This window comes from Meira miltonrushii (assembly GCF_003144205.1).
Source record: "Meira miltonrushii strain MCA 3882 unplaced genomic scaffold FA14scaffold_4, whole genome shotgun sequence".
Lineage (NCBI taxonomy): Eukaryota > Fungi > Basidiomycota > Exobasidiomycetes > Exobasidiales > Brachybasidiaceae > Meira > Meira miltonrushii.
This window is the reverse complement of record NW_020289946.1, coordinates 1,520,926-1,543,903: the sequence shown is the minus strand read 5'-3', so window position 1 is coordinate 1,543,903 and position 22,978 is coordinate 1,520,926. Positions and strand designations below refer to the sequence as shown.

The 22,978-nt window shown below is 44.3% G+C and overlaps 8 protein-coding genes across 8 annotated transcripts; 4 read left to right on the top strand and 4 right to left on the bottom strand.

Annotated features, from left to right (window-relative positions):
• Nucleotides 1-3,235: 3,235 nt before the first annotated feature.
• On the top strand, nt 3,236-4,764 carry FA14DRAFT_149864 (kinase-like protein; the record flags this gene model as incomplete). Its single annotated transcript, XM_025497415.1, has 2 exons — nt 3,236-3,608; nt 3,822-4,764. 2 exons carry the CDS (start codon nt 3,236-3,238, stop codon nt 4,493-4,495), a joined length of 1,047 nt encoding a protein of 348 aa, XP_025353386.1. The 3' UTR covers nt 4,496-4,764.
• A 239-nt stretch (nt 4,765-5,003) lies between these two features.
• On the top strand, nt 5,004-5,545 carry FA14DRAFT_149861 (Sm-like ribonucleo protein; the record flags this gene model as incomplete). Its single annotated transcript, XM_025497414.1, has 3 exons — nt 5,004-5,112; nt 5,188-5,406; nt 5,475-5,545. The coding sequence occupies 3 exons, from the start codon at nt 5,004-5,006 to the stop codon at nt 5,543-5,545; spliced, it is 399 nt and encodes a 132-aa protein (XP_025353385.1).
• A 63-nt stretch (nt 5,546-5,608) lies between these two features.
• On the bottom strand, nt 5,609-8,042 carry FA14DRAFT_81143 (uncharacterized protein). Its single transcript, XM_025502938.1, has one exon. The coding sequence runs from the start codon at nt 7,787-7,789 to the stop codon at nt 5,672-5,674; it is 2,118 nt and encodes a 705-aa protein (XP_025353384.1). The 5' UTR covers nt 7,790-8,042; the 3' UTR covers nt 5,609-5,671.
• A 402-nt stretch (nt 8,043-8,444) lies between these two features.
• FA14DRAFT_192113 (uncharacterized protein) lies at nt 8,445-12,129 on the top strand. The gene has a single exon (XM_025501920.1). It carries the CDS (start codon nt 8,921-8,923, stop codon nt 11,870-11,872), a length of 2,952 nt encoding a protein of 983 aa, XP_025353383.1. The 5' UTR covers nt 8,445-8,920; the 3' UTR covers nt 11,873-12,129.
• On the bottom strand, nt 12,126-15,078 carry FA14DRAFT_162214 (uncharacterized protein). Its single transcript, XM_025499479.1, has one exon. It carries the CDS (start codon nt 14,905-14,907, stop codon nt 12,205-12,207), a length of 2,703 nt encoding a protein of 900 aa, XP_025353382.1. The 5' UTR covers nt 14,908-15,078; the 3' UTR covers nt 12,126-12,204.
• Nucleotides 15,079-15,134: 56 nt separating this feature from the next.
• On the top strand, nt 15,135-16,319 carry FA14DRAFT_192111 (F1 complex, OSCP/delta subunit of ATPase). The gene is made up of 2 exons (XM_025501919.1): nt 15,135-15,396; nt 15,472-16,319. Exons 1-2 carry the CDS (start codon nt 15,361-15,363, stop codon nt 16,084-16,086), a joined length of 651 nt encoding a protein of 216 aa, XP_025353381.1. The 5' UTR covers nt 15,135-15,360; the 3' UTR covers nt 16,087-16,319.
• Nucleotides 16,320-17,531: 1,212 nt separating this feature from the next.
• On the bottom strand, nt 17,532-18,404 carry FA14DRAFT_149852 (kinase-like protein; the record flags this gene model as incomplete). The annotated part of the gene is made up of 1 exon (XM_025497413.1): nt 17,532-18,404. A coding segment is annotated over one exon (873 nt), but the record flags the coding sequence as incomplete, so codon positions are not given.
• A 1,719-nt stretch (nt 18,405-20,123) lies between these two features.
• Nucleotides 20,124-22,196, bottom strand: FA14DRAFT_110130 (alpha/beta-hydrolase; the record flags this gene model as incomplete). Its single annotated transcript, XM_025495909.1, has 1 exon — nt 20,124-22,196. A coding segment is annotated over one exon (2,073 nt), but the record flags the coding sequence as incomplete, so codon positions are not given.
• Between the last annotated feature and the right edge of the window lie 782 nt (nt 22,197-22,978).

The window sequence follows — 22,978 nt, the reverse complement described above, 5'->3', positions numbered from 1 at the left end:
AAAGTCTATACATATATTGATTGCAAAAGAGGTGATCCTAGTAAACGCCCCGTCTGTACGCCTATTATTAGCGTATTAAATGCATTTACCCACCTCTTCCTTTGTCAAGCATGGATCTCCCCGCTTTATAATATTATACACTTCATTCTTTATGACGTTGACATTTTCATCTCCGCCGGTGCTCTTTAGCACGCCTAAACATGTAGGGTGCATTTGACACAAGGAGGGGGAACGGTTGCGTGTGTGTGTGTGTGCTTCCGGTTCATAATTGCACTAAAACCCAACGCGTCTTTACCAGAGCAAGCTAAAAATAATGTATGTACCCTGGTGTGTGAAGTTTCTTAAACGTGGGGAGAGAAGGGGTTGGGCCAGCGAGCGATACAATCCAAGTCAAGTCAAGCCGTTGAATCGAGTTTTAATTCGTGGCTGGTTTAATAAAATCCCGGCGTTAAAAAAAGGGAATTGTTTGAGTGTATGCGGTGCGTGCATGTTCACCTGCATATCTTTTATTTTGCATTTAAGCAGTTTAGCACCCTTTTCCATGTAAATCACAAAATCACAATTTTATATTATTTTTTTTCTTGCAATCGAATTATCCCCTCACCCACGACGATCGAAAGAATCAAATTAGCTTTTCATTGCGCGGACGGATACGTTTACCCTTCGATCGGGCTAAGAAATAGGACCCTAAATTGTGATTGAACCCTCAGGGAAAGAGACAGCACCACTTACATGATCATATGAAAGAGAAAGCAGTGTTATTTGTTACAACTGATGCATTTTCGCCTTTTCCCGTCGGTCAAAAATGTGATTTGAATGGGAAGGATGGTATGCATGCATAGAAGCACGCACATTACGAGTAAAATTGTGCCAGGCGCTGCGCCCGCTTCTAAGCAGCAGCAGCAAAAAGCAGTGCGGAAGAAGTTATTCAATCCTTTTTAGGGGCACTACATCCCGCTTCTTCCAGTGGAGAGATATGTACTGCATCGGTTCAACACACTCACACACAAGAAGAGTACAACTATATGCTGCTGCTGCTGCTGCTGCATGGTGCTTTCAAGATAAGACTTCCTCATAGATCGAGACTTAGGTTTCGATTAATCGTGGCTTTTTGCATGGGTTATGTCTAAATGATTAACCTTCTTGCTCTGTGGTTAAACATGCCATATCTCTCTCTTCTCTTACTCCGATCTATTTGAATACGTCGATCTAAGCAATCAATACGCCGCTTCTCTCCGCCTTTTTGGGATTAAAGAGGCTTTCTCCGTACATAACTCAAAAACACAAATTCAAATCTGGAAAAAAAGAAAGAGGCCGACACAATTACAAACTCGATCTGAACTTTTAAATAAATTCACCATCATCACCATCATCCAATCTGTCAATGTCAACGCATTGATTCCTTTTGCAAACCCTTTAACAAAGACCAAAGCGTCAATCTTTGCAACTTTGACCGCTTTGTCAAATTACGATTCACTTACGAGCATACACCGCTTTTTCCGTTGTTTGTGGTATTTTTAGGACCGCCGTTTTAAAGCCTCAATTAAACGTGCATGAATGTCAATATTGTCTGTTACAAATCAATCAGAGTAAACATCAACAAGCAAGTTATCATTCCTTTCTTCGGCTTGCCAAGACACCTTCATCATCGTCTTGATACAAACGGCATTCCGCTTATTATCTTTCACCTTTATCAATAATATCGAGCAACAAACCTTCCGCAATCCTCATTTAAGCGACATCTCTTGATCCTTCTCTTTTTCTGATAGCATTCAAAATGCTACAACGATCAAGACCGGCACATATGGTGTCAAATATGCAAAATACAACACAAGATCCTTTGGAAGATCATGATGGTGATATTCTCATGATGAGTTCAACCTACGATAGCAGCAGTAGAGATCATACGAATGATTCAGATATTCCTTCTTCATCAAGTATGGCAATGAAGATGGGCATGTCTTCTCGTGGATCGGCTGATTCCCTTGCATCAACAGCATCTTCTTCTTCTCTCAATCGGGAACCAGAACTTTCACAATCCTTTGGATCGACAAAGAGTTATGATTTGATGACACCTATCAAACCACTACAAAATTTGCAATCGTCCAACGCAGCTATCAAGAGATTTTCAATCGCAGCTTCCCTAGATGCTGCTACAACTGCGGCCATTCAAGCCAAATTGCATCATTCTCCCCATATCAGCCCACGTACAACATCGGATACACCTTTACGCCGTGATGATAATCAAGTAGGAGCAACACAATCCCCATCTCAGGAAAGCCAAAAGAAATCTTCTTTGGGCTTACACCTCAATGGCTCTGATGTAGTCCGTAACGAATTCAAGCGAAATCCGCCACCAGGATTGGCCGGAAGATTGAAGATCAATTTGCCAAGTAATCCAATGCAAACCGACGGTCCACTTACACCAGGCGGTCATGCCGCAATCGGTGCACGGGATGGCGCAGCAAATGGAGGCTTCCCGATGAGCCCTTTTGAGCCACCAACTCCGCTTTTGATGCCACAAGATCAACAAGCAATGATGATGTCCATGAGTCCGATCAATACCACTCCAACGCAAAGACCTATCCTTGCCCATCGTCATTCAAGTGGAAGGCCAATGCCTTTAGTCATGTCACCGTTGGCCAAAGAGCTATCATCGTTGGGCATGCGAAAGACAATGAGTTCAAACTCAAAAGGATCAGAGGCTAGTTCGGTTGCGTCTTCACAAAGGAGCGTTATTTCAGAAGCATCTTCTGCCACTTCAGCATCAACGCTCTTGACGCCACCGTTTTCACCGTATACACAATCCAAGAACATTTCAACCGAATCAGATGTTTCTTCTCTCAACGTTGGAATTCCAACCACTCCTTTTGATCCTTCTCAAAGATCTTTGAGCGGAGGAAGTGCTTCAAGTGCAGTCAGCACCACTGCTGTTGCCTCTCCTTCTTCGGGCAATGCAAAAGCACCAAGAACTGTTTCACCACGACCCAAGCTGACCAAATCCGTCAAAGCGGCACCTTATCCATCACCTGCCCGTGAAGACAACAAAGCAGGTGCGGCATTCATGAGTATCACACAATCTCAACCATCTTCAAGCTACTTTGAAGCGCCACCAAAATCCGCCGTGGCTGCCACAGCTGCTGCAGCATCACCTTTGGCACCTTCAATCTTACGTGATGTTGTCAAGCCACCAGGCCTTTCATCCAAGCAATTGGCGACTCCTTCTTCAGCAAAGATGGAAAAGTGTTTCTCAGAGCCTGTGCCAAGAACAGTATCTGCACGTCATTTGGCAAGTCGTACATTACATCCAGTCTTTGCACGCAATTATGCATTAGGAGATGAATTGGGTAGCGGTGGATTTGGTTTCGTTGTTGGAGCAACTAGAATCTCGGATGGATTGCCGGTTGCTGTGAAGTTTATCTGGAAAGAAAAAGTTCCTAGTCATGGTTGGGTTAGAGATGATAAGTTTGGCGCAATTCCAATGGAAGCTTTCGTTTTAAAGGTTATCGATAGTCCATACGTTGTAAAATTTGTCGATCTCTTTGCGGATGGTGAATTTTTCTATTTGATCATGGAACATCACGGTTCACCGTGGAAAGCACCTCAAAGTGGCGAAGATCAAGGAATGGATGACGAACCCGTTTTGCCAAACAAACAGGAGGATTTGACGTTGAAAGCCATCAAGCCAAGCAACTCCAAGGCTCAACATCTTTCACCCATCGACACCAAGGCTGCCTTGCCTGCTGACAATGGACCAGCACCCTCTCCCACATTTGCTGTTTTCCCGCCTGGTAGTGATGTACCCTTGAAGAGCGAGGAAGTCTTATCAAGCAGCCCAACGGCAATGTCACCATCTTCGGATAGCGGTGCAAGTGAACTCTCAGCTTACTCATCAACAAGCTCTTTGCGACCAGCACCTATGGAACGTAGATCGTCTTGTGATTTGTTTGAGTGCATTGAACAACATTCAAGCTTGTCAGAAGACAAGGCAAGATGGGTTTTCGCACAAATCGTTGAAGCAGTTTATGATTTGGACAAACGTGGTATCTGCCATCGTGATATCAAGGATGAAAATTGCGTGGTTGATCGTGATTTCAATGTGAAGTTGATCGATTTTGGATCTGCAGTGATCACTGATCCACGCAAGCCTATGCCTTACTTCAACCGCTTCTTTGGCACGATGACATTTGCATCAAGTGAAATCCTTCAAGGAAAGCAATATCGTGCACCACATGCAGAGATTTGGAGTTTAGGCGTCTTGCTGAGCATCTTGCTCAGTGGTGAATGCCCATTTGCCGATCCGCAAGCAGCAATTCGCGGAAAGATTTCCAAACCTTCAAAACCATACAGCAAAGAAGCAATGGATCTTTTGATCGGATGTTTACAGGTTGATCCTGATAGACGAGCAAACATTCGTGAAGTTCGACAACATCCTTGGGTACGTAAAGCATGGGAACAACGTAGCGGTCGTTCAGGTCGTGCATTTACACAATAAAAAGCTCGCAGAATTGACAATATGTCATAACATATATACCCATTACCATTAATTTTCTCTCTCTCTTTAATCTACTTTTCTCTCTCCCTTTCATCTAATCAGCGTCATCTCTCCTCACATCAATTCTCTCTCTCAGCACACATTGTTTTTATTTTCTCATCGTACTATACTACCTCAGTTGATCACTTTTGTTTCTCGATCTTTATCTTAACTGTATCATATATGGCATCAACCTCTTTTACTCTAATGAGACACCTTTCAATTGCTTTAATCATTGTGCATTGTGTGAGTCTGAAGATGGTGGAATGACTGAGAGGGAGTGTCACGTGTCCCTTACAATTCTCCCTCCCAGGCGTTGGCGCGTTTGCAGTAATGAATACGCGATAGAAGGCGACAAGAGTGCATCCAAGCCAATGCATGCATGAATGTCAAAAGATGATCACACAAAAGTGGATGAATTGTACTTGTATCACACTTTTAACTTACGACAGCCAACTACTCTGACATCATGGCTGATAAACTTGGAATCCCGGTCAGACTGCTTCATGAAAGTTTGGGACATGTAGTCACGATCGAAGTCAAGGGTGGAGCAACATATCGTGGACAGCTATACGAAGGTGAGCATGAGAAAAGGAGGTGAGAGAAAAGAGAAACTGAAGAACCATCGCTAACCCATACAATCCCTCTTGCAGCGGAAGACAACCTAAACGTAAGCATGAAAGAGATCACAGTTACAGCTAGGGATGGACAACAATCAAAATTAGAAACTGTTTACATACGTGGAAGTATGATCAGATTTATAATCGTTCCTGATATGTTACAACAAGCGCCAATGTTTAAACGTGTCGGTCCAAATGCAATGAAAGGTCGTGGAATCGGTAGTGCTCGTGGAAGGGCAACGATTATTAGAGGTAGGTTGTGCTCTTCATCCAAAAAAGTGAACATCACTGATAAATCTTCTTCCTTTTGTCATTTACAGCTCAAAATAGACGCGGACGAGGAGGAGGCAGAGGCGCTCCACCGCCAAGTGGACCAAGTGTTCGTCGATAAAAGAAACAGAGGACATCGTTCATCCTATCAGCATTGTATACTATATCCACAAAAATCGATAAAAGGTTACGCATCATATTGAAAAAGGTATTATACATGAAACAGTGTAGACTTGATTGGAACTTTCTACTTTGTAGGCGTTCGCATCAAACGCAAGATTCGTTTGAGCTCACTTTGTACTTCTTCTACTGCAGTATCGTGAGAGGATGTATGTTTCTCATGTTCTCGTAATTGCTCCATCAATTCGTTTACCGGTCCAATAACCGATCTTGCAGCTTTTGCACGTTCTTCTTGCAAATCAGCAATTGCGACATGAACTCTTTCGCCTTCCTTGTCCACTTCTTTATAACGCCTTCGCATCTCTTCCAATGCTTCACGATTTCTTTTGGCCGTTTCTCCATGCGTCATTCGAAGTTCTTTCATTTCCTTTTCCCATGCCTCTCGAGTTTGTTTCCAGGTGGTAGAAATTGCTTCGTATTGCATTTCCGCCCTTTGCTTCGTCACACGTTCTTCGCCTAATTCAGCTTCAATTTTGCGTACTCTAGCTCCCCATTCTCGACTACTTTTGCCCAACTCTTTCGCTTCAGCTTCCGCCTTTCGTGCACGTTCTAATACTTCTTGATGCTGTCGATCTTTACGTGATAACATTTGACCTGATGCTTCATTCTCAGCTCGCGATCTACCTAAAGCATCACGAGTTTCATCCAAAGATCTTTGCAAAGAGGTAACCGTACGTTGACAAGTACGTAATTGCATTTTGGTATCATCCAATGCAGAACGTGCTGCATTCAATTCATTCGTCAATGATTCAATCACCTTGCCTGACCCTTTTGGCGTTTGACCACCCGATTGCGAAGAAGGAGCGAACTGACCTGGACTGGACGTTACTGGTGATCCAAGAACGGCAGTGTTTGCCAGCCTTCTATTCTCACTGGCAATCGTTGGCGAAAGGAAACCTTCTCCGAGTGCAAGCTGAGATCCTTTTCTGCCTTCAGGTACGGTTTCAAGACCAAGTTGATTGTTCAAAGGAGACTGCTCTGGTGTGCTGTATCCGTTTGTTAATCCCAAAGAATTTGCGTCTTTTCTTCTTCTTCGATTGACTGTCATGCCATTTCCATTACCTGGTGTATCTGCTGTATTTGCGATATCAGAAAATGGTTCTTTGCTATGCTCACTCGGATGATTGCTGTCAGAAGATTGAAAGCTATCTGTCGTCCTTTCCATTGAGGATGCTCTAGATCTACGCCCACCGCCGCCTATTAATGGCGATAAAGAGGCAGCACCAACAGCAGGTAATGAATTTCGACTACGTGGCGCTCGGCGTGCGCCACTAGAAGGTGTTTGTGTGCCTGATTTTTGCTCAAGAGAAGTGATGATGGCCGTCTTTTGACGTATGATATGCTTCAATTCGTGTACCTGTGATCGTAAAGCTGCTTTTGAGATGCTTGAACCGTTCAAGCTATCATCCCCGGTATTTGCATGACTGCTGTGGAATGTAGCATCACTTCTTTCGCTCGATCGAGAGGGTGATCGTTTGGTATGAGCAATATGATTTGTGCCATCTAGAGAGATTCGTACCTCTTCTGGTGATTCAATCTTGGGGAATGCAGCTGCATTTGTATGGTGAATAGCGAGTGGACCTCCGCTTTCACGAATCTCGTCAAGTGCCTCCAATATGCTTAATGATTCGCTCCAAGGAAGTTTCTCGCTTTCGGTTTTGGAAGTAGAGGTTCCTATTGCACATTCATCTGCCGCCCAAAGTAGTCCTTTCTCTGCACTTTGTTTCCTCATCACGATTCCTAGCCAATGTTTCTTATCACGTTCAGCTAATTCGCAAAGCTCGCCAGCTTCGATTCTTGTCATAGCTATGGGCTTGTACAGCAGAACAGCCTTTCCACCACGAATGGCAGAAGTTGCTTCCCGATGCCGTTCAATCTGAGGGCCTCCGACGTAAATTGCATCTATTGCAGGATGTGCGTGTAATTCAGTTGACGTGCCAAATGCTTCTACATGTTTGACTTTTTTGTCATTGCCCTTTTCTAGTCGAACATGGGTATCAGCAAATGCTCTTGCTTCTTTCTCGATTGTAGAGGCTACTGCAATGATTGTGTGCTTGATTAGCGGTTTACTCGAAGAAGAGGCTGTTGTTTGATTAGATTGCAAATCTGCTACGAACTGAGCAGCATCTGTTCCACACCCTAGAATTCCCCATCTACATGTAACAGCATCACCGGATTTTGTCATTGTCGGTGATTACGAATCTTGTTCATGAGGATTGCGTGGGTAAATGCTCAAAGGTGAATGGCTTACAAGTCTTGTTGTTTTTGATTTTGTTGTAAGGTTCGATGCACCTTTTTCCGTCCTCCTTTTGCAACGACCAGCGATGCTGAATGACAAAGTCGGAAGAGGAGGATATTCCTAGAGAGGATCCTGCTTTGATGTGATTGTCTAGATGATGACCTTGTTGTTTAATAATAAAAAGCACGCACCCCAATCATTACCACGTTGAATACAAAGCTTATATCTTTAAACCCTAATTCTTGTTTGCTTCCAAATACAACAACTGAAAGGCATTAAACCAGTTAACTTTTGACTTCATTCATTTTCCGCTACCTTTTTCGCACGGGGACTAAGGATTACACTCTGGATCCGCCTCTTGCTGGGTAAAGATTCAAATTTCCCCCCTTGAGCGGAGCGTAGAATGGGGGTGAGTGAGGCCTGAGCGTGAATAAGAGACAAAAACATGACTTCGCGTGACCGTTCACGAAACGCGTTCACAACACACACGCGCACGAACGTACACTTGTGTGTCTGTACAAATTACGGAGCCACACACGCAGGCTTATAAGACAAACAGTACGGCACCGCACTCGCTTTTATGACATTTATTGGCAAATAACACAAACTTCAGCACACGGCTTCACATTTCCTAGGCCAATCCATCTTGCCAAATAGCACGACCATCAATCCAGGTAACTGATTCTCAATCAGTAAACCTTCGATTCGTATCGATTGCCGGTATTGAACGGGTATTTAGCGCCAATCACATCATTCACTTTTCCAGCAAATGCGATCCTAGCCCAAAACACTCGAGCGACATACGTCAAAGATTGGCCATACAACATCAATCTTTTCAGTCCAAGAAACTTTCTGGAAAACCTTACTGCTCCCTTGCCAACCTTGCCACATGTTTTGATGCTCTTCAGCTTGCACTTTAAAAGGATCCAATTTTATGCGAATCCATATACCTTCTCAACTATCATCGTCTTTCTCCATCCCTTCTCTCGGTTTTTCCTCAAGTAATTTGATCTAGCAAATACATCGTCACTCCCCCTTCTTTTCCCCTTTGCCGCTGGTGCTGGCTCATTGCACACCATGTCCCGGCCATTCCATTCAATGTCAAATCATCATCAATCTTCGGCATCAAAAGGATCAAAGGACACAAGTCAGAATGAGTATGGGCCATCTTCAGTTCAATTCCCCAAACCCGCTCATGCGAGACAGCCGTTTGGTAACAAGAATACGGCAAACTCACCTTACAAAATAACAACAGAGGAAGTTGAAATGATCTCCAATGACGGAACAAAGAAGAAATCTCCCATTCTTACCAAAGAGCCGCCAAATCCGAAAGCAAATACTCCCAAAGTGAGCACAGGACGCCAGGAAGGCAGTGCTCCAACGAAGACTGCTTCTCCAGGTAGCAGACATCAATCATCGCTTCCGCACAGCAACAGATACCTAGCACCATTGAGCGGCAGTCAAAATATTTATGGAAGATATGGAGCCAGCGCGTATGCTGCTCATGCTCCTTCACCTTTGAGTCATAATCAACATCAACAAACCGAAGAGCAGGAAAATGAAGAAGAGATTCCGCAGAAGCGATCAACAGCTGGCGAGTCAGCCCTCCTATCTCCAAGTGCTGTCAAAACGCCACGAAAGAGGGCGATCCCTTTGGAGGATGTGCATGCTCGTAATATTGTTGGACGTAATACCTTTGAAAATGCCAAAAGCCCTAATCCTCACAAGAGAAGCAAGTCTTCTCACAACGGTAGTAGTACGGCTGGCGGCAGTACGAGCACAAGTCTTGGTATTTCTGCTGCGATTGATGAAGTCCATCTTGAGGAGAGTAGTACGGCTGAATCAATCCCTTCCACAAATAGAGCATCTCTCAAAGACAAGAAACCCGCAACATCTACGGTTGCCAAGACGATACGAATTGACAAGCAATCCCGCATCTCACCTAGTGATCGTATCAAACGGGAAGAAAACAAATCGCTAAGCACGATGGAATGGCGCAAGAAATTCTTGCGTGCCTTTCCCTCCTTTCGTTTCTATCTCGATGGTTTTGACCAAGCAACGAAAGTGGATGTATCCAATACCATCGCATATTTCGGAGGTCAACTGGAACCTTTCTTCTCTAACACAGTCACACATTTGGTCACTCAACGTAAGTTCAGTATACCTCTGGTGGACGAACAAGGTGAAGTGATTGGAACGCAAGGTGAATCGCTTGTGCACACCGAAAGTGCGACAAGTGCATCAGCCTCGGGCCGTTCTTTGATGGGTGCTGGTCGTTTCTCGAGATTGCCAACACTGCGAAAGAAGAATGCCAATGTGCCTCTACATTCAGAAAGAAATCCTTTTGATGAAATGGGGCCTCCCGTATCTGCCAATGATATTCTTGTCAAAGCCAAGAATTTTGGAATCAAGGTGTGGACGTTTGAGAAATTCAAGACAGTGATGTCAGGCTTGAAGGGAGAACATACGGTAGACAGCAAAAAGCAGCCAAATCTTTCGCAAATGTTGGCGAAAGAAAAGGTGTACGGCACACAAGAGCGTGATCCGAAAGCAGCACGATCCGATTATCACTACTTCTCCCGCAATTCAATTTACTTATTGGTCGAAGACGCAACGGCTGAACATAGGCCAATTATGGCACAAGAGTGGCGCAAACCAGCTCGTGAGGATGAAGAAGTGCCATGGCCAGTCTTGTATGGTGAATTGGAAGGTCGTTGTCCATTCACCCGCTTTCAACTTGCTGAAGGCCATCAACAACGAACACGACCGAACAGATTCGAGACGTTGCAACGATCAGTCTCACTCAATCATGTTCGAAAGCAGAATCGTAATGCAAGCTTGAGTCCTGCGCCTTCAAATGACAGCCGCAGTCGTTACACTATTGCTCGAGGTGCAAGTCCATATCCTCTTGCCAGTGGTAATAGCGTTAGCATTGCATCTACCAACCTTACCAGCACAACATCTGCAGCACCAAGTCATAGTGCCAATGCATTAGGATTAATGTCTCCCTTCCATCCTTTAGGTCGCAAAGCACACCAAGCAACTGCGATCGGAATGGGCAGACCTTCATCTTTGCCACGCAGCTTTGGTCAACATTTCCCTGACCCAGCTCAACAGCAAGACCAAGCTCGGGTATCAATAGTCAATCGAATGCTGGGCATCACGGATACTCGTTCTGCAAGTGAATTAACAAAAGCAAAGAAGAGTATGAATCCGATCTCTCGAACGATTGCGCAAACGGGTGGCATGCGCCGATCTGCCAGTACGGGAACAAGATTGCAAGAGTATCAAAGAGAGAAACGTCCGGGATACTGTGAAAATTGTCGACAGAAATACGAAGACTTTGATGATCACGTTTTGAGTAAGCGACATCGAAAATTCGCACAAGATGACGGCAACTTTGACAAGATTGACGAGCTTCTCTTGCGAGTGTTGCGACCGATTGCAACATGGGCCCTACGTATCTCCACAAACGTTGGCGGTGTGAATAACGAGAATGATCAGAATATGGGAGATGAATTTATCGAAGAACCGTTTTCTGACATTGATAGCGAGCAAAGTCCTGAGGAGAAACATGGCTCACCTGGAAGCCGCGTTTCGCGAGAGCAAAGCGTACATCGTACACCACAAATGTTGAATGACGTTGTTCAATCATGGCAACGTGAGGCAGCCAACACAACAGGAGACGACATTGATCAAGAAGATCAAGATCTGATAGAGCTGGAAAGACATGTGGCCGAAGCAGCGGCTGCTTTCCGTATTCGAACGGGAGTCGATCAGCATCGTTCACCACAATATGGTACCGATGTTGGAGAGGACACGGTTGGTACATCACCCAATGCACCTAGTTACGGAATTGGAGTGGGAACTGGCGGCATGGATGACAGCATGACGACAACGATCAGCCCACATACGAGTCCACAAATGAAGCATCGTGAGGTGCATCAAAATCAGCATGAAAATGATATTGCAAGCCATCATTATCACACTACAATTCATCAACAAGATGAATTCGGAACACACACTTGAACCGGAAATGAAAAGATTCAGTCAATAATAATTGCACCTATCAACATACCTACATAAGCATCATTATTCTCACGTCTCTTTATAATTCTACATATCTTCATATCTCACGCAATCCTTCCTCTCGCACACAAAACACCGTCTCGAGTACTACCTACCTAGCATTTGTACCATCTTTGCATTGACTTTTTCCCATACCATTCTGTGTAACCTATCGTTGTTTACGCAATCATCTAACATTCAATTATCAAAAATAGTGGTTAAAACAATAATGAATTTTGAGGTAAGGGAAAAACATTTATACATTTTGGGGAGAAAGGGGTAAACGAGCACGATCAAACGGTTTGCTGTCCTGGCAATGCATTGAATTGAGCTCTACCACGTCCTCTTCCACGACCACGACCGGAGGCACCACCTCTTCTGCCTTCACGTCTTGGTCCGGCTCCATCACGGCCTTCGCGACCGTCACGGTCCTGAGCACCTGTTCTTCCTTCTCCTGGACCTGCACGATCGCCCAATTTACCGTCCAAACTTCTTTCGTTTTGTTCGAGAAGAGAATTTGCTTTTTCGGCCAATTGTTGTGCCAAAACTTGAACTTTTGAAAGTTGAACGCCATGTAAAACTATATAACCTCCTTCTTCTTCTTTCACATTTCCGATATCCAAACTTGCTTGAATTTCTTCATTCCAAATCATCACGCTAACGATCGATTTGACTTTGGAGATTGGCAATTCAAACATTTCGGCTAAATGACGTAAGCTTAAGCTCTTGTAATAATGTGCATATGTGAAAAGGTATGTGCGTAAACCTTCTTCTTGAATCTTGCTCTTGAGCATTGAAATCACTTCGTCATGATCAACCATTAATTTCCAGATCTTGATCTCTGCAATTTGCTCTTGAGATTCTTTCCAGTTTCCATTTTGCAATGCTTTGGCTGCTGCCATCACATGATCTCTTGTGCTTTCTGCTGGTCCTGAAAACACTTGACGATCGGTGAAATCGAGCATTTTGCGGAATGTACGGGAGATAATGTTACGTCTTTGATCTGCCTCGCTGTTGGCGCTTGCAATGTTTGGGATCTCGAGCAACATGCTTCCAACCAAGTAGATGCACTCGAGCAATTCCAAATTGATGTGCATGTGGAAGGGCAATTGGCGTTGACGGTCAAGCTTCTCTTGTTCAGGTGTAGCATAAGGATTGGCTCTTGAGACACCTTGAGCAAGCAATTCCTTCACCCTTGTTGAAGCAAAGATCTCTTGAAGAGCACCTTGAGATTCACGAATTAATCCTACACGGAAGGCACACACTCCCAATTGAACAACGACACGGTTGTACAAGATTTGCGTAGCCGCGTCTGCCATCCCGATTGAATCTTGCAAATGTGACATCAAGAACATATCACGAGCGATGTGGTAATCACGACGTAGTGAATGATGGTAGATGTGATACAGCATAGCACGTGTACGAAGTCTCTCTGTTTCCAAACCAGCTGTCTTGTATAGTTGAACGCACAAAGATCTGATCAAAGCTGAAGCTCCATCTGCATTAGCAGCAACCTCTTCGGGTGAAGGGCATAGACCAGATTTGGATTTGTTCAATGGTTCACCAGCAGATGCGCTTGCTGTTTCGAGTGCTTGAATGATGTTGTCTGGTTTGGCGTAGATGTGATCAAGTCTGCGCATCATAATACGACTCAAGGTGCCGGGCTGGTCAATGGTTTCGATGTAGTTTTGGCTCAAGATGATTGTGCGGTAGAGAAGCTTCTCATCTCTCAATCGGTCAACGTATTCGGTGGTGTGAGGGTCGATGTATTGCAAGCTCTTTGTGAATTCATCGTCCAAACGCTCGATGAAACTGATCAAACTTCCACGTACTTCGACAATTGGTCCTTCGTCGCCTTGGTTGGGCAGTCTGTCGATTTCATCGTCGTAATCTTTGGTGAGTTCTTTGACTTGGTATGTTCGGTCTTGATCCAAAATCTTGGTGAGTTGTTCGACTTCCTTCAAAGCACTGTTCCACATCTCGATGTTCATGTAAGCAGCGGCACTTTGGTTGTAATCGAAACGGGCGGCCAACAATGCCAAAAGAACTCGAATCTTTTGGTATGTGGAAACGGCGACACCCATCAACTTTGTCAAGATTTCTATTTGCTCTGTGCGATCGGTCGACTTCTTACCACGAGCTTCCATAACAGCAGCCAAACTCTTGAACAATCCTTCACTGGTATATGTGACAGCTTTTCCACCACGGCCAACAGTCTGGAAATCTTCATCTTCTTCTTCCTCAGCTCCAGGAGCTGCTGCCTTTTTGGCCTTTTTGGGTTGAGCAGGTGCGGCTGCAGGGGCAGTCGTAGCTGTGTAGTTTGCTTCGAATGCTTCGGGATCTTGACGATAAGTAGCGATGGCTGCTTCGTGATCTTTGACAACCTTTTTGAGTTTCTGTTTCATACCGTTCAAAGCACGAACGTTTGGTGCCTTCATCTTCTTATCAGCGGTTTTCTCTTTGGCGAGAGAGTCGTTCAAGAAGTCCTCTAGAGTGACAAGAGTTTTGTAGTATACCGGAGGTGTAGGTTCATTGACGACTTTGAGACGATCGGCCAAGCGGTTCAATCCGTCGAATTCTTTCGAGATAGCAACCCAATCATCGATTCTTGATGCATTTTCGATCGTACGTGCAACAGCATCAATTTCATCAACACGCTTTTCGCGTGCACTCTTGATAACTTTTTTCACTTCTTCTTCACTTTCGCTATCATCACTTGCGCCACGCAAGAAACGAGATTGTCTTCGTACTGCTGGACCACCTTCTCCGTCATCTTCATCTTCGTCACTGTCATCGTCATCTTCTGATTCGTCTTCATCTGAATCTTCTTCTGAACTGGAATCGGAGTCGGCTCCTTTGAGGAAAGCAGATTTACGTGCAGGTTGTGCGCTTGTTGATTCTTTTTGAGCACCTTCCTCTTTCTCGTAATCTGACATTAACTCTTCCTCAGATTCTGATTCGGATTCTGAATCCGACACTTTACGAAAGAACGACATTTTCGATTGTTGTTTTGGAGGAGTTGAATCAATGAGTGATCGCGTTCAAATTTCCCATTCTTCCATCGATATGTTCGTTCACTAATCGCGAACGCTCCTCACACAAAAGGACGAAAATTCTCACGTGTCTTTTGCCTGTGTCTTTCCTTCGCAGCCTTCTGTTTAAATGCGCGCTAGGGCTATTGAATAAAATTGAGAAGAAACCTTGAATTGCTTGCTGGTTAATTGTCAAACACGTGGCGTGTAATCAGTCAAGGTCCACTTTTAGTCGGTCGCATTCGGGCTCCCGGCTGATACGCCTGTGCGCGCGCGAGAAGAATACAAGCATATAGGCGGGCGGGCGTATGAATGAATGGAAAGCGCCCATGAACGACGGTACAGCTAAACACATTGGAGAGTGATCGCAATCTGCAATCCCATCATCCATCTTTGATCACCTAGACATACTGCACGATGGCTACACGTTTCACTCCTCGTCTGTTGCAACAGGTTCGTATAAGGGCTGCCTCACATTTGAAAAGACCGCTGGATGCTGACCCACTTCTTTCTCCCATCATCTTTTAGACCACTCGTGGTTATGCCACACAAGCCGCCATCAGACCACCAATCGCATTACACGGTTTGGCCGGTAAATACGCATCAAGTGCATTCGTTGCAGCAGCACAAAAAGATGCAAAATCTTTGGAAAAGTTGGAAGCCGATTTGAAACAGATCAAATCTCTTATGGGCTCTTCAGGTGCAGAATCGAAAAAGATTAAAGAATTCATCGAAAATCCAACACTTTCTTCCGCTGAAAAGAACAAAGGTTTAAATCAACTTTTGGGCGGTAAAGAAGGTGAAATTACCCGTAACTTGTTCCGAGCTATGGCCGAACATGGTCGTTTGGGAGAAACTGAACGTGTTATCGAAGGTTTCTTGCAATTGATGGGCGCTCATCGTGGAGAGGTTGAAGTGGTTGTTACAAGTGCAACTGCATTGGACAAACAAACTGCATCTCGTTTGGAATCCGCCATCAAACAATCTCAATATGCCAGCAAAGGAAAGAGCGTTAAAATCACACAAAAGGTCAACCCAACCATTCAAGGTGGTTTGGTCGTCGATTTCGGAGACCGTTCAGTGGATTTGAGCGTTAGCAGCCGTGTTAACAGACTCAACACTTTGTTGCAACAAGGTGTTTAAATTGTGGGATACGCATATGATACTCGACTAAACATCAATCAATAAAGCATAAACTAGATTTCCAAGCAGCGTGAGTTGGGTAATAAAGATATGCCATTGTTACTGGATTGTGGAGAAAAGAGTGTGATAGTGTGCTGTTGGTAATGAGGGAGATAAAAATGATGAATGTGTGCTATAAAACAGATGATGGATACAACTAAAAAAACAAGCAAGCAAAAGAGAAAAGGACTACGAGAAGAGGAATTGATCTATCCACGAGATGGGATAGCCATTTCACCACTTTTTCGTCCAAGAGGTGCAACGCCAACCGAGCCAGGCAAAACGCTTTGTCGTCTGCGAGGCAATGCACTTAATCGACGAGCACGAGCAGCAGCAGAAGAGCCAAATTCATCATCTCTGCTTGATGAGGATGAGGAAGATTGATATTGTTGTGCGGCAGCTGCTTGTTTGATTGCTTCACGGGCTGCGCCTGCTGCTGCCGCTCTTGCCATGATATGAGAATGTGAGGGTTGTTCTTGTTTTGCAGTTGTTGTTGAACGTGAACCGACGATTTGATTATCGGTTGTTGATGCGAATGGATCATTGTTGATCCCGCTAAAGTTTGTCACAGTTGCAGGTGCAGAAGAAAGAACCTTTTGAACATCGAGTTGCTCGGAATTAGCAATCGCTGCACTTGCAGGTGAAGAAGGAGGATGAGAGCGTGTTCGTAAAATTTTACGTAAGAATGGAGAAGGTAAAGACTCTTCATCTTGTGCCAAAAGAGAAGCAACAGTTGGAGGTCCACTTGGAGCAGTGTGATGTTTGGTGAATGGAGTAGAGGCAATCGGACGTAAAACCGAAGCAGAAACAACTTTTGCCGGTGAACTACGTCTGCTGCGTAGAGGCGTACTTGCCCTGTTTTCTTTGTTGACATCATCACTGCCACTACTTCCGCCAACCGCAATCCAAACTGATGCATCTCTCATGGAAATGTCCGAATTGTCAAACGGATTAGCGCCCATGATCACACATGGGGAAGAATGCATTCGATTTGCTGATGCTCTTCTGGCTGCTAATCTTCTCAATCCGGCTGCTGCCACATTGTTGCTCTCTCCATTGGAAACGTCCCTTCTTGTTGTTCTTTCACTTCTTTGTGAGGTTTGATTGATTGTTTGTGTGGATGCAGAAGCACTTGATTCAGCCATTTGTGCGTGTAATCTTGCTTCTGCTGCCGTGAGATCTTGTTCACGTCTTTGGATTGCTTGTTCTCTTGCTTGCATTTGCATGTTTAACAAAGCCATCTCTTCTTCTAATACTGTGATTCGCTCTTGCTTTTCTCTGAGAGTTGACTCTTTGGCTTCCATTTCTGCTTGTCTTTGGTTGAGTTGCGTTTCACGTTCATCCAAAGCAGCCTCACGTTTACTCAACGTGATACGATGGTGACCGAGTGTTGAGCTGCGTTGTTCTTCACGTCTTCTAGAGGCTAATCGGATAAGAGGATGTTGCATCAGTGTGCGTGTTGTAGGTCTCTTTGATGGGTCCAAGCATAGCATTGAACGAATCATGTCTCCCAATGTGCGGGAGTATCCTCTTGGCAATTCAGGAACATGTCCTAATTGAATCTTGCGTGTAAGTTCGGCTTGTGTAGTTGCATCGAATGGAGGTCGTAATCCACACAATTCATATGCAACACAACCCAAAGCCCAGATGTCTGATTTGACATCATAATGAGCGCCAGCAGCCAATTCAGGGCTCATATAATACGGTGTTCCAACATACGTGCATGCGAAACTATGTGCTGCAACTTCTTTTGATAAACCAAAATCACCAATTTTCACCGTTTGTTCACCGTCCAAAAAGATATTTTCCGGTTTAAGATCACGATGCAAAATTACACGAGAAGGACTTGTAGGAGCATTATGACAAGCGTCTAAACCTTGAATCATTTGAGAAAGGTATGAGAGAACGACTTCTTCAGTCAAGAGTTTTTTGGTCTTTCTGCATTCTCTGATCGTTGAACCTAGATCTCCACCTTGACAGTATTCCATGATGATGTACAATATTCCATTTTCACGGTCCACAAAACGTTCTTCATATCGAACGATATTTTGATGAGTGAGCGTTCGTAAGATGTTTACTTCACTAACGATCATCTTTCGATCACGATCTGACATACGTTCAAAGTGTAATTCTTTTTGCGCGAAAACCTTTCCGTCTGTCACCCTTTTCACTTTACGAATCACACCAAATGTTCCTGATCCGATGACACCTATTGGTTCGTATGCGTCCAAATTGGAAGGAGATGCAGCACCTGATTCGGTGCGAGAGATAGGCGGCATTGTGACGAATGAAGATGGTCCGAATGAATGCTGTTGAAAGAGGCGGCCCTTTTGAAGGAGGCTTTCTTGAACCTGAGCCGTTGAATGTAAATAGGTTGAAATCTGTTGATGGTGATGAGAAGGAGGATGAATACCAAAGCCAAAAACCTTACAAAGTTCCAGACTTTGAATCTTGAGTGAATGGAAAACCGGTGGAGGTAGACTGTTTGACAGGAATTGTGTAAAAAGTTTAAATTGCCGAATAAATTACCGGTCGTCGAAGCTGAAGTTGTACTTTGAATCCCAGCCTGGCTTTGTCTTTTGTCTTATCGGGCAAGAATGACGTACCCTGATTGAATTGGCAAGTTTGTCTAATTAGTCTTGTGTACCTTACTTTTTCAATGAGGCTTATCGTGCTTTGAAGGGAGGGAAAGAGAGATGGAAGTATGTATGAACGGATGATGTAGATATGATGTATCCTATTCATAAGGATATCTCAAACCTTAATCAATGTATGTCCGCTTGACTTGCCTTTTCTTGTAAAGAGCAACATCCGTGTCTTGAGCAGCAGGATAGAATGTGAACTGAGAACGGACCGAATGCATCAACAACGAGACGGAAGAAGTGCCAATGTGTGATGTAGAACATCAAATGTACTTTTGTATGCACAAATTAAGAAGAAGGTAGTGGCTTTAAAAAAGTGTAACTTCCAAAAGTAACACAAGCGCATACGGACAGTCTTTTTGAATTTTATGGGATGCACGCATACAAATGTTGCATCTATTGGCTTTCCTAGTTGGGATAGATTCTCGCTCAATAAACTATACGCCCGCCCGCCCGCCCGTACAAGTAGGTTGTGTGATTTCTCCACATTGACAACCAAGTCACACAAACCCCGGGCCAAACGCGCACAACGCGTACAAACACAATAACACTACTAAAAAGATCAACACTCTCTCTCGATCAATCAATCAACAACCCTTGTCCCTTAAATTATAGGCTAAACGTCATATTCGATTGAAATGAAAAATGACAATATGATCGATTAAAGTGATAAAGTTACATCATCGTACGAGATCGAAATCAATCGCTCTCGCTACTATCATCAAGAGCAGAATTGGTCATTTGACTAGTGTGTTTCAAAAGTGATCCTTCTTGCACTTCTGCATTTCCACCAATATAGCCCAAAGCATCCAACCTTCTACGTTCTAACAATGTACTCTCTTTCACTAGGCTACCTTCCCCTCCTACCAAGGGCGGTTGATGATCATTCGATCTACGTCTTCTGATCGGCACAGACGGCGGAGGAAGTAGCATAGATTGCGTTCCTGAATCATGTACATTTGCAGCAGCAGCAGCAGCGGCATTTGCACGAACTTTGCTTTCCACAGTACTGAAACTGTTTGGTCTTGATCGCATTGCCTGTTCTTGAATCTTGTTGATCGGATTGAAAGGTGCTTTTGAAGGCATGAAATGCGGTGAAGTACTGGGTGAGCCTCTGGATTGTCTAACCGACGTACTTGCTTGTGAATCCTGACTTTGTAGTGATGGTGACCGACGTGATTTCGGCGTAAATGTCAATGCTTCCGTATCATCTTCCTCATCTGATGAAGTTGGAGGAGGTTGCAAAACGCCTAGCTTAGGACGAGCTGGCACAGTTTGCGCTTTAGTAGGAGTTTCAGCTTTCTCTTCCAATGAGGAAGAGGAAGACGGCGTGGAAACATCTTCACCTTTTTGTGTCCTTTGCAATCGAGCTGATTCGCTCCTTCTCTGTTCAGGAGTAAGAGCATGCTCCGTATAATCATCAAATGCGTCTGCAGTCCATTGAGCCAAGAATGAAATGACTTTTTTCACCTCAGGCAAAAGAGCTGACATTTGCAAGTATCCATGAGACCATCCTTCAATGATACGCATTTGTACCCAATCATCCACATCTTCCTCTTCTTCTACCATCGTACTGCCAGACATGCGCAGCTGCTCTCCAAATCGTGCTCCTCGTTTCTTTAATGCCATCTGTCTGGCCAACTTTGCTTGTCGAATCCTTCCTGCCATCACCACTGTATCATCACAAATTGGATCTTTCTCACCACAGGTAAACAAGACCGGAGGAAAGTCGGCTAAATACTTTGCCGGAGCAACAATTGGAGATAGGTAATAATCATTATCGAAGTCTGGCTGTCGTCTCGGTCCGATATAGAGAATTGCCATTGCACGCATCATACTTTGGGTCAAAATACGATCTTGGAAGTAGCCTGCCATACTCGTCATCGTCAATCGTGTGTTCACCGTCGTACTTTGAGCGGCTTTCTTTTCATTTAACTCCAGATCCATCTTCTCCGTTGCTGCTTGTAGCTCACGTTGCTGTGCAAGCCTTTGTTGATGTTCCGGATCGTTCATCGTACTTGCTTGTCTATCCATCTCATCCGACTCAATCCTTCCAATCCAGCTCGTTTGTGGTGTAACATCTGGTGATGATTCGGCTTCTGCCATCCTTGCTCTTTCGGCCAAGTGCATTTCTGCTTGATTAGCAAGAGATGTATAGCTCTTGTTGGGCTTCACTGTTTGTTGTGGCACTGGCGTTTGAGATCCGCCTGATCTCGTTTTACCTCTCAACCGATTTCGGGCAGATAAATTGGAATCTACGCTATCCTTGCCTTCATTCTTTCCTCTCATCGGTTCGATCAATTGTAGATTTACCTCACTTTGGGATCGCAAAACATTCAAATGATCCGGTTTCATCCAACTGGTGAATGCAAAATTGGTAGCAGGGTAATTGAGAATCAGCGCAATTGGTCTTGGTAAAGGTGGTGGTGCACTTCCAGGTCCACCAGCAGCTTTGGCAGCATATGCAGATTTGATATGAGCTTGTGGATATTCCAAAATCTTCAGCATCACCCCAAGTGCCAAATTGCCACCTGCACTATCACCTGTCAAGATTGTTCGAAACGTTGAACGACCTGACATGCCCAACACACTACCCTTGCATTCGTGTAAGCTGCGAAAAAGATCAAAGCATTCCTCCAAAGCGTAAGGGTAAGGGTATTCTGGTGCTTTGCAGTAGTCCACAGCCAGGATTGGACGTTTATGTTCTGCTGCAAGTTGCCTTAGCCGGTCTTCATGATGTTCTGGTCCCATGCTAACGAAGCCTCCTCCCACAAAATCGATAATCAGTTCGTCTTCCTCACGTAAGAATCGCAATGGCTTATAGTAGAACAACATTGCTCGGATAGGCCTTTTGCTATGTGGACCTATACTTGGTCGAGGAAGGAGAATTGGTTCAGCTATTGATATTCGATGAAACGAAAGCCATGTGACAGCTCGAATGTAGGGATTGGAAGTCTTGTTCCATGTTGCACGCAAGAAGTCAACAGTACAAAAGGCACGATATTTGCGTAGCTTCTCATCTGCTTCGTTGGCATAGATGACATAGTACAATGACATCAAAACAGAAGCGATATCCCGTAACCATTGTGGTCTGATTGACATTGCACTTGCAAAGCCAGCGTCCAAAGCAGTATTGATCCAAGTTGCACGATAAAATGAACGTGAATACATTCTTGCCAAAGGTTCAGGCGCTCCAAAGCCTGCAACTGCGTCTAAATGTCGAACAGCATAAACGGAGGTCAAAGCGAAAACGAAAATTTGCCATGGTGTGAAACGTTTAGCATATGCATTCATTCGTTTCACAAATGGAATCTTGCCTGGACCATCTCGTGGTCCCATACGTATAATCCATCCCCAAAAGGATAGCACGAGCAAAACTTGAACTCTCTTTAATCGAGTTGAAGGTCTGCCCAAAAGATGGTCAATCATGACGATTTAGTGATGTGGTATTGCGACATATGCTGTAAATGCGGTGTTCCTTCCGATTACGCTTGCTTGTTGTTTGGGAGAGTGTTATTATACATGAACTTGAAATGGAAACTTGATGAACTCTATAGGTGGTATGGGTGATGGTAGAAGCTTACCTACAAAGGGATGATCTCTCCATAATACCTGCTGTTTGCCTTTTGGCTTTCACGAGGTACCCCGTGCTGATAATGATGCTGATGCTGCTGCTAATCGATAAGACACAGCATGCACACAATATAAGCCGGCTTTATTTTAAATTCTCCTAAGCGGTATTACACATTCAGCCTAAGTGTATCCTCCCCCCTTCTGGCAGGCATGCAACAACTGATATGCCGCACAAAAAAAGCCGTGCCTGACATACATCATTACACGGCAGACATCGTGGCTAAAATTAGCGCGGAGAATGGTTAAGCCTCTTTAAATAGCCTCAATAGCGTGAGACCGCGTAATTATATAATCAATCTCAGCAACAATTTCCGTTGAATTGATGTCATGTTTGGCTTGATCATCAGAGCAAAAGATGGTAATTGATCGTCAGGAGGACTTTTTTGTGACAAGCATGCTCAAATCTTCTTGATAAATGATAGAGCATCCAACAAAAGTTGCTGCCTTTTCAGTCATACACACAGAAAGTTATTACGCCAAGTCAAGATGTACACATTTTTCCCTTTTTCATTCCCTTCCTCGTTAGGGAGGTAAAGGCACGCAATTTACGTTTCTGCAATTCTTTTGAAAATATAGAG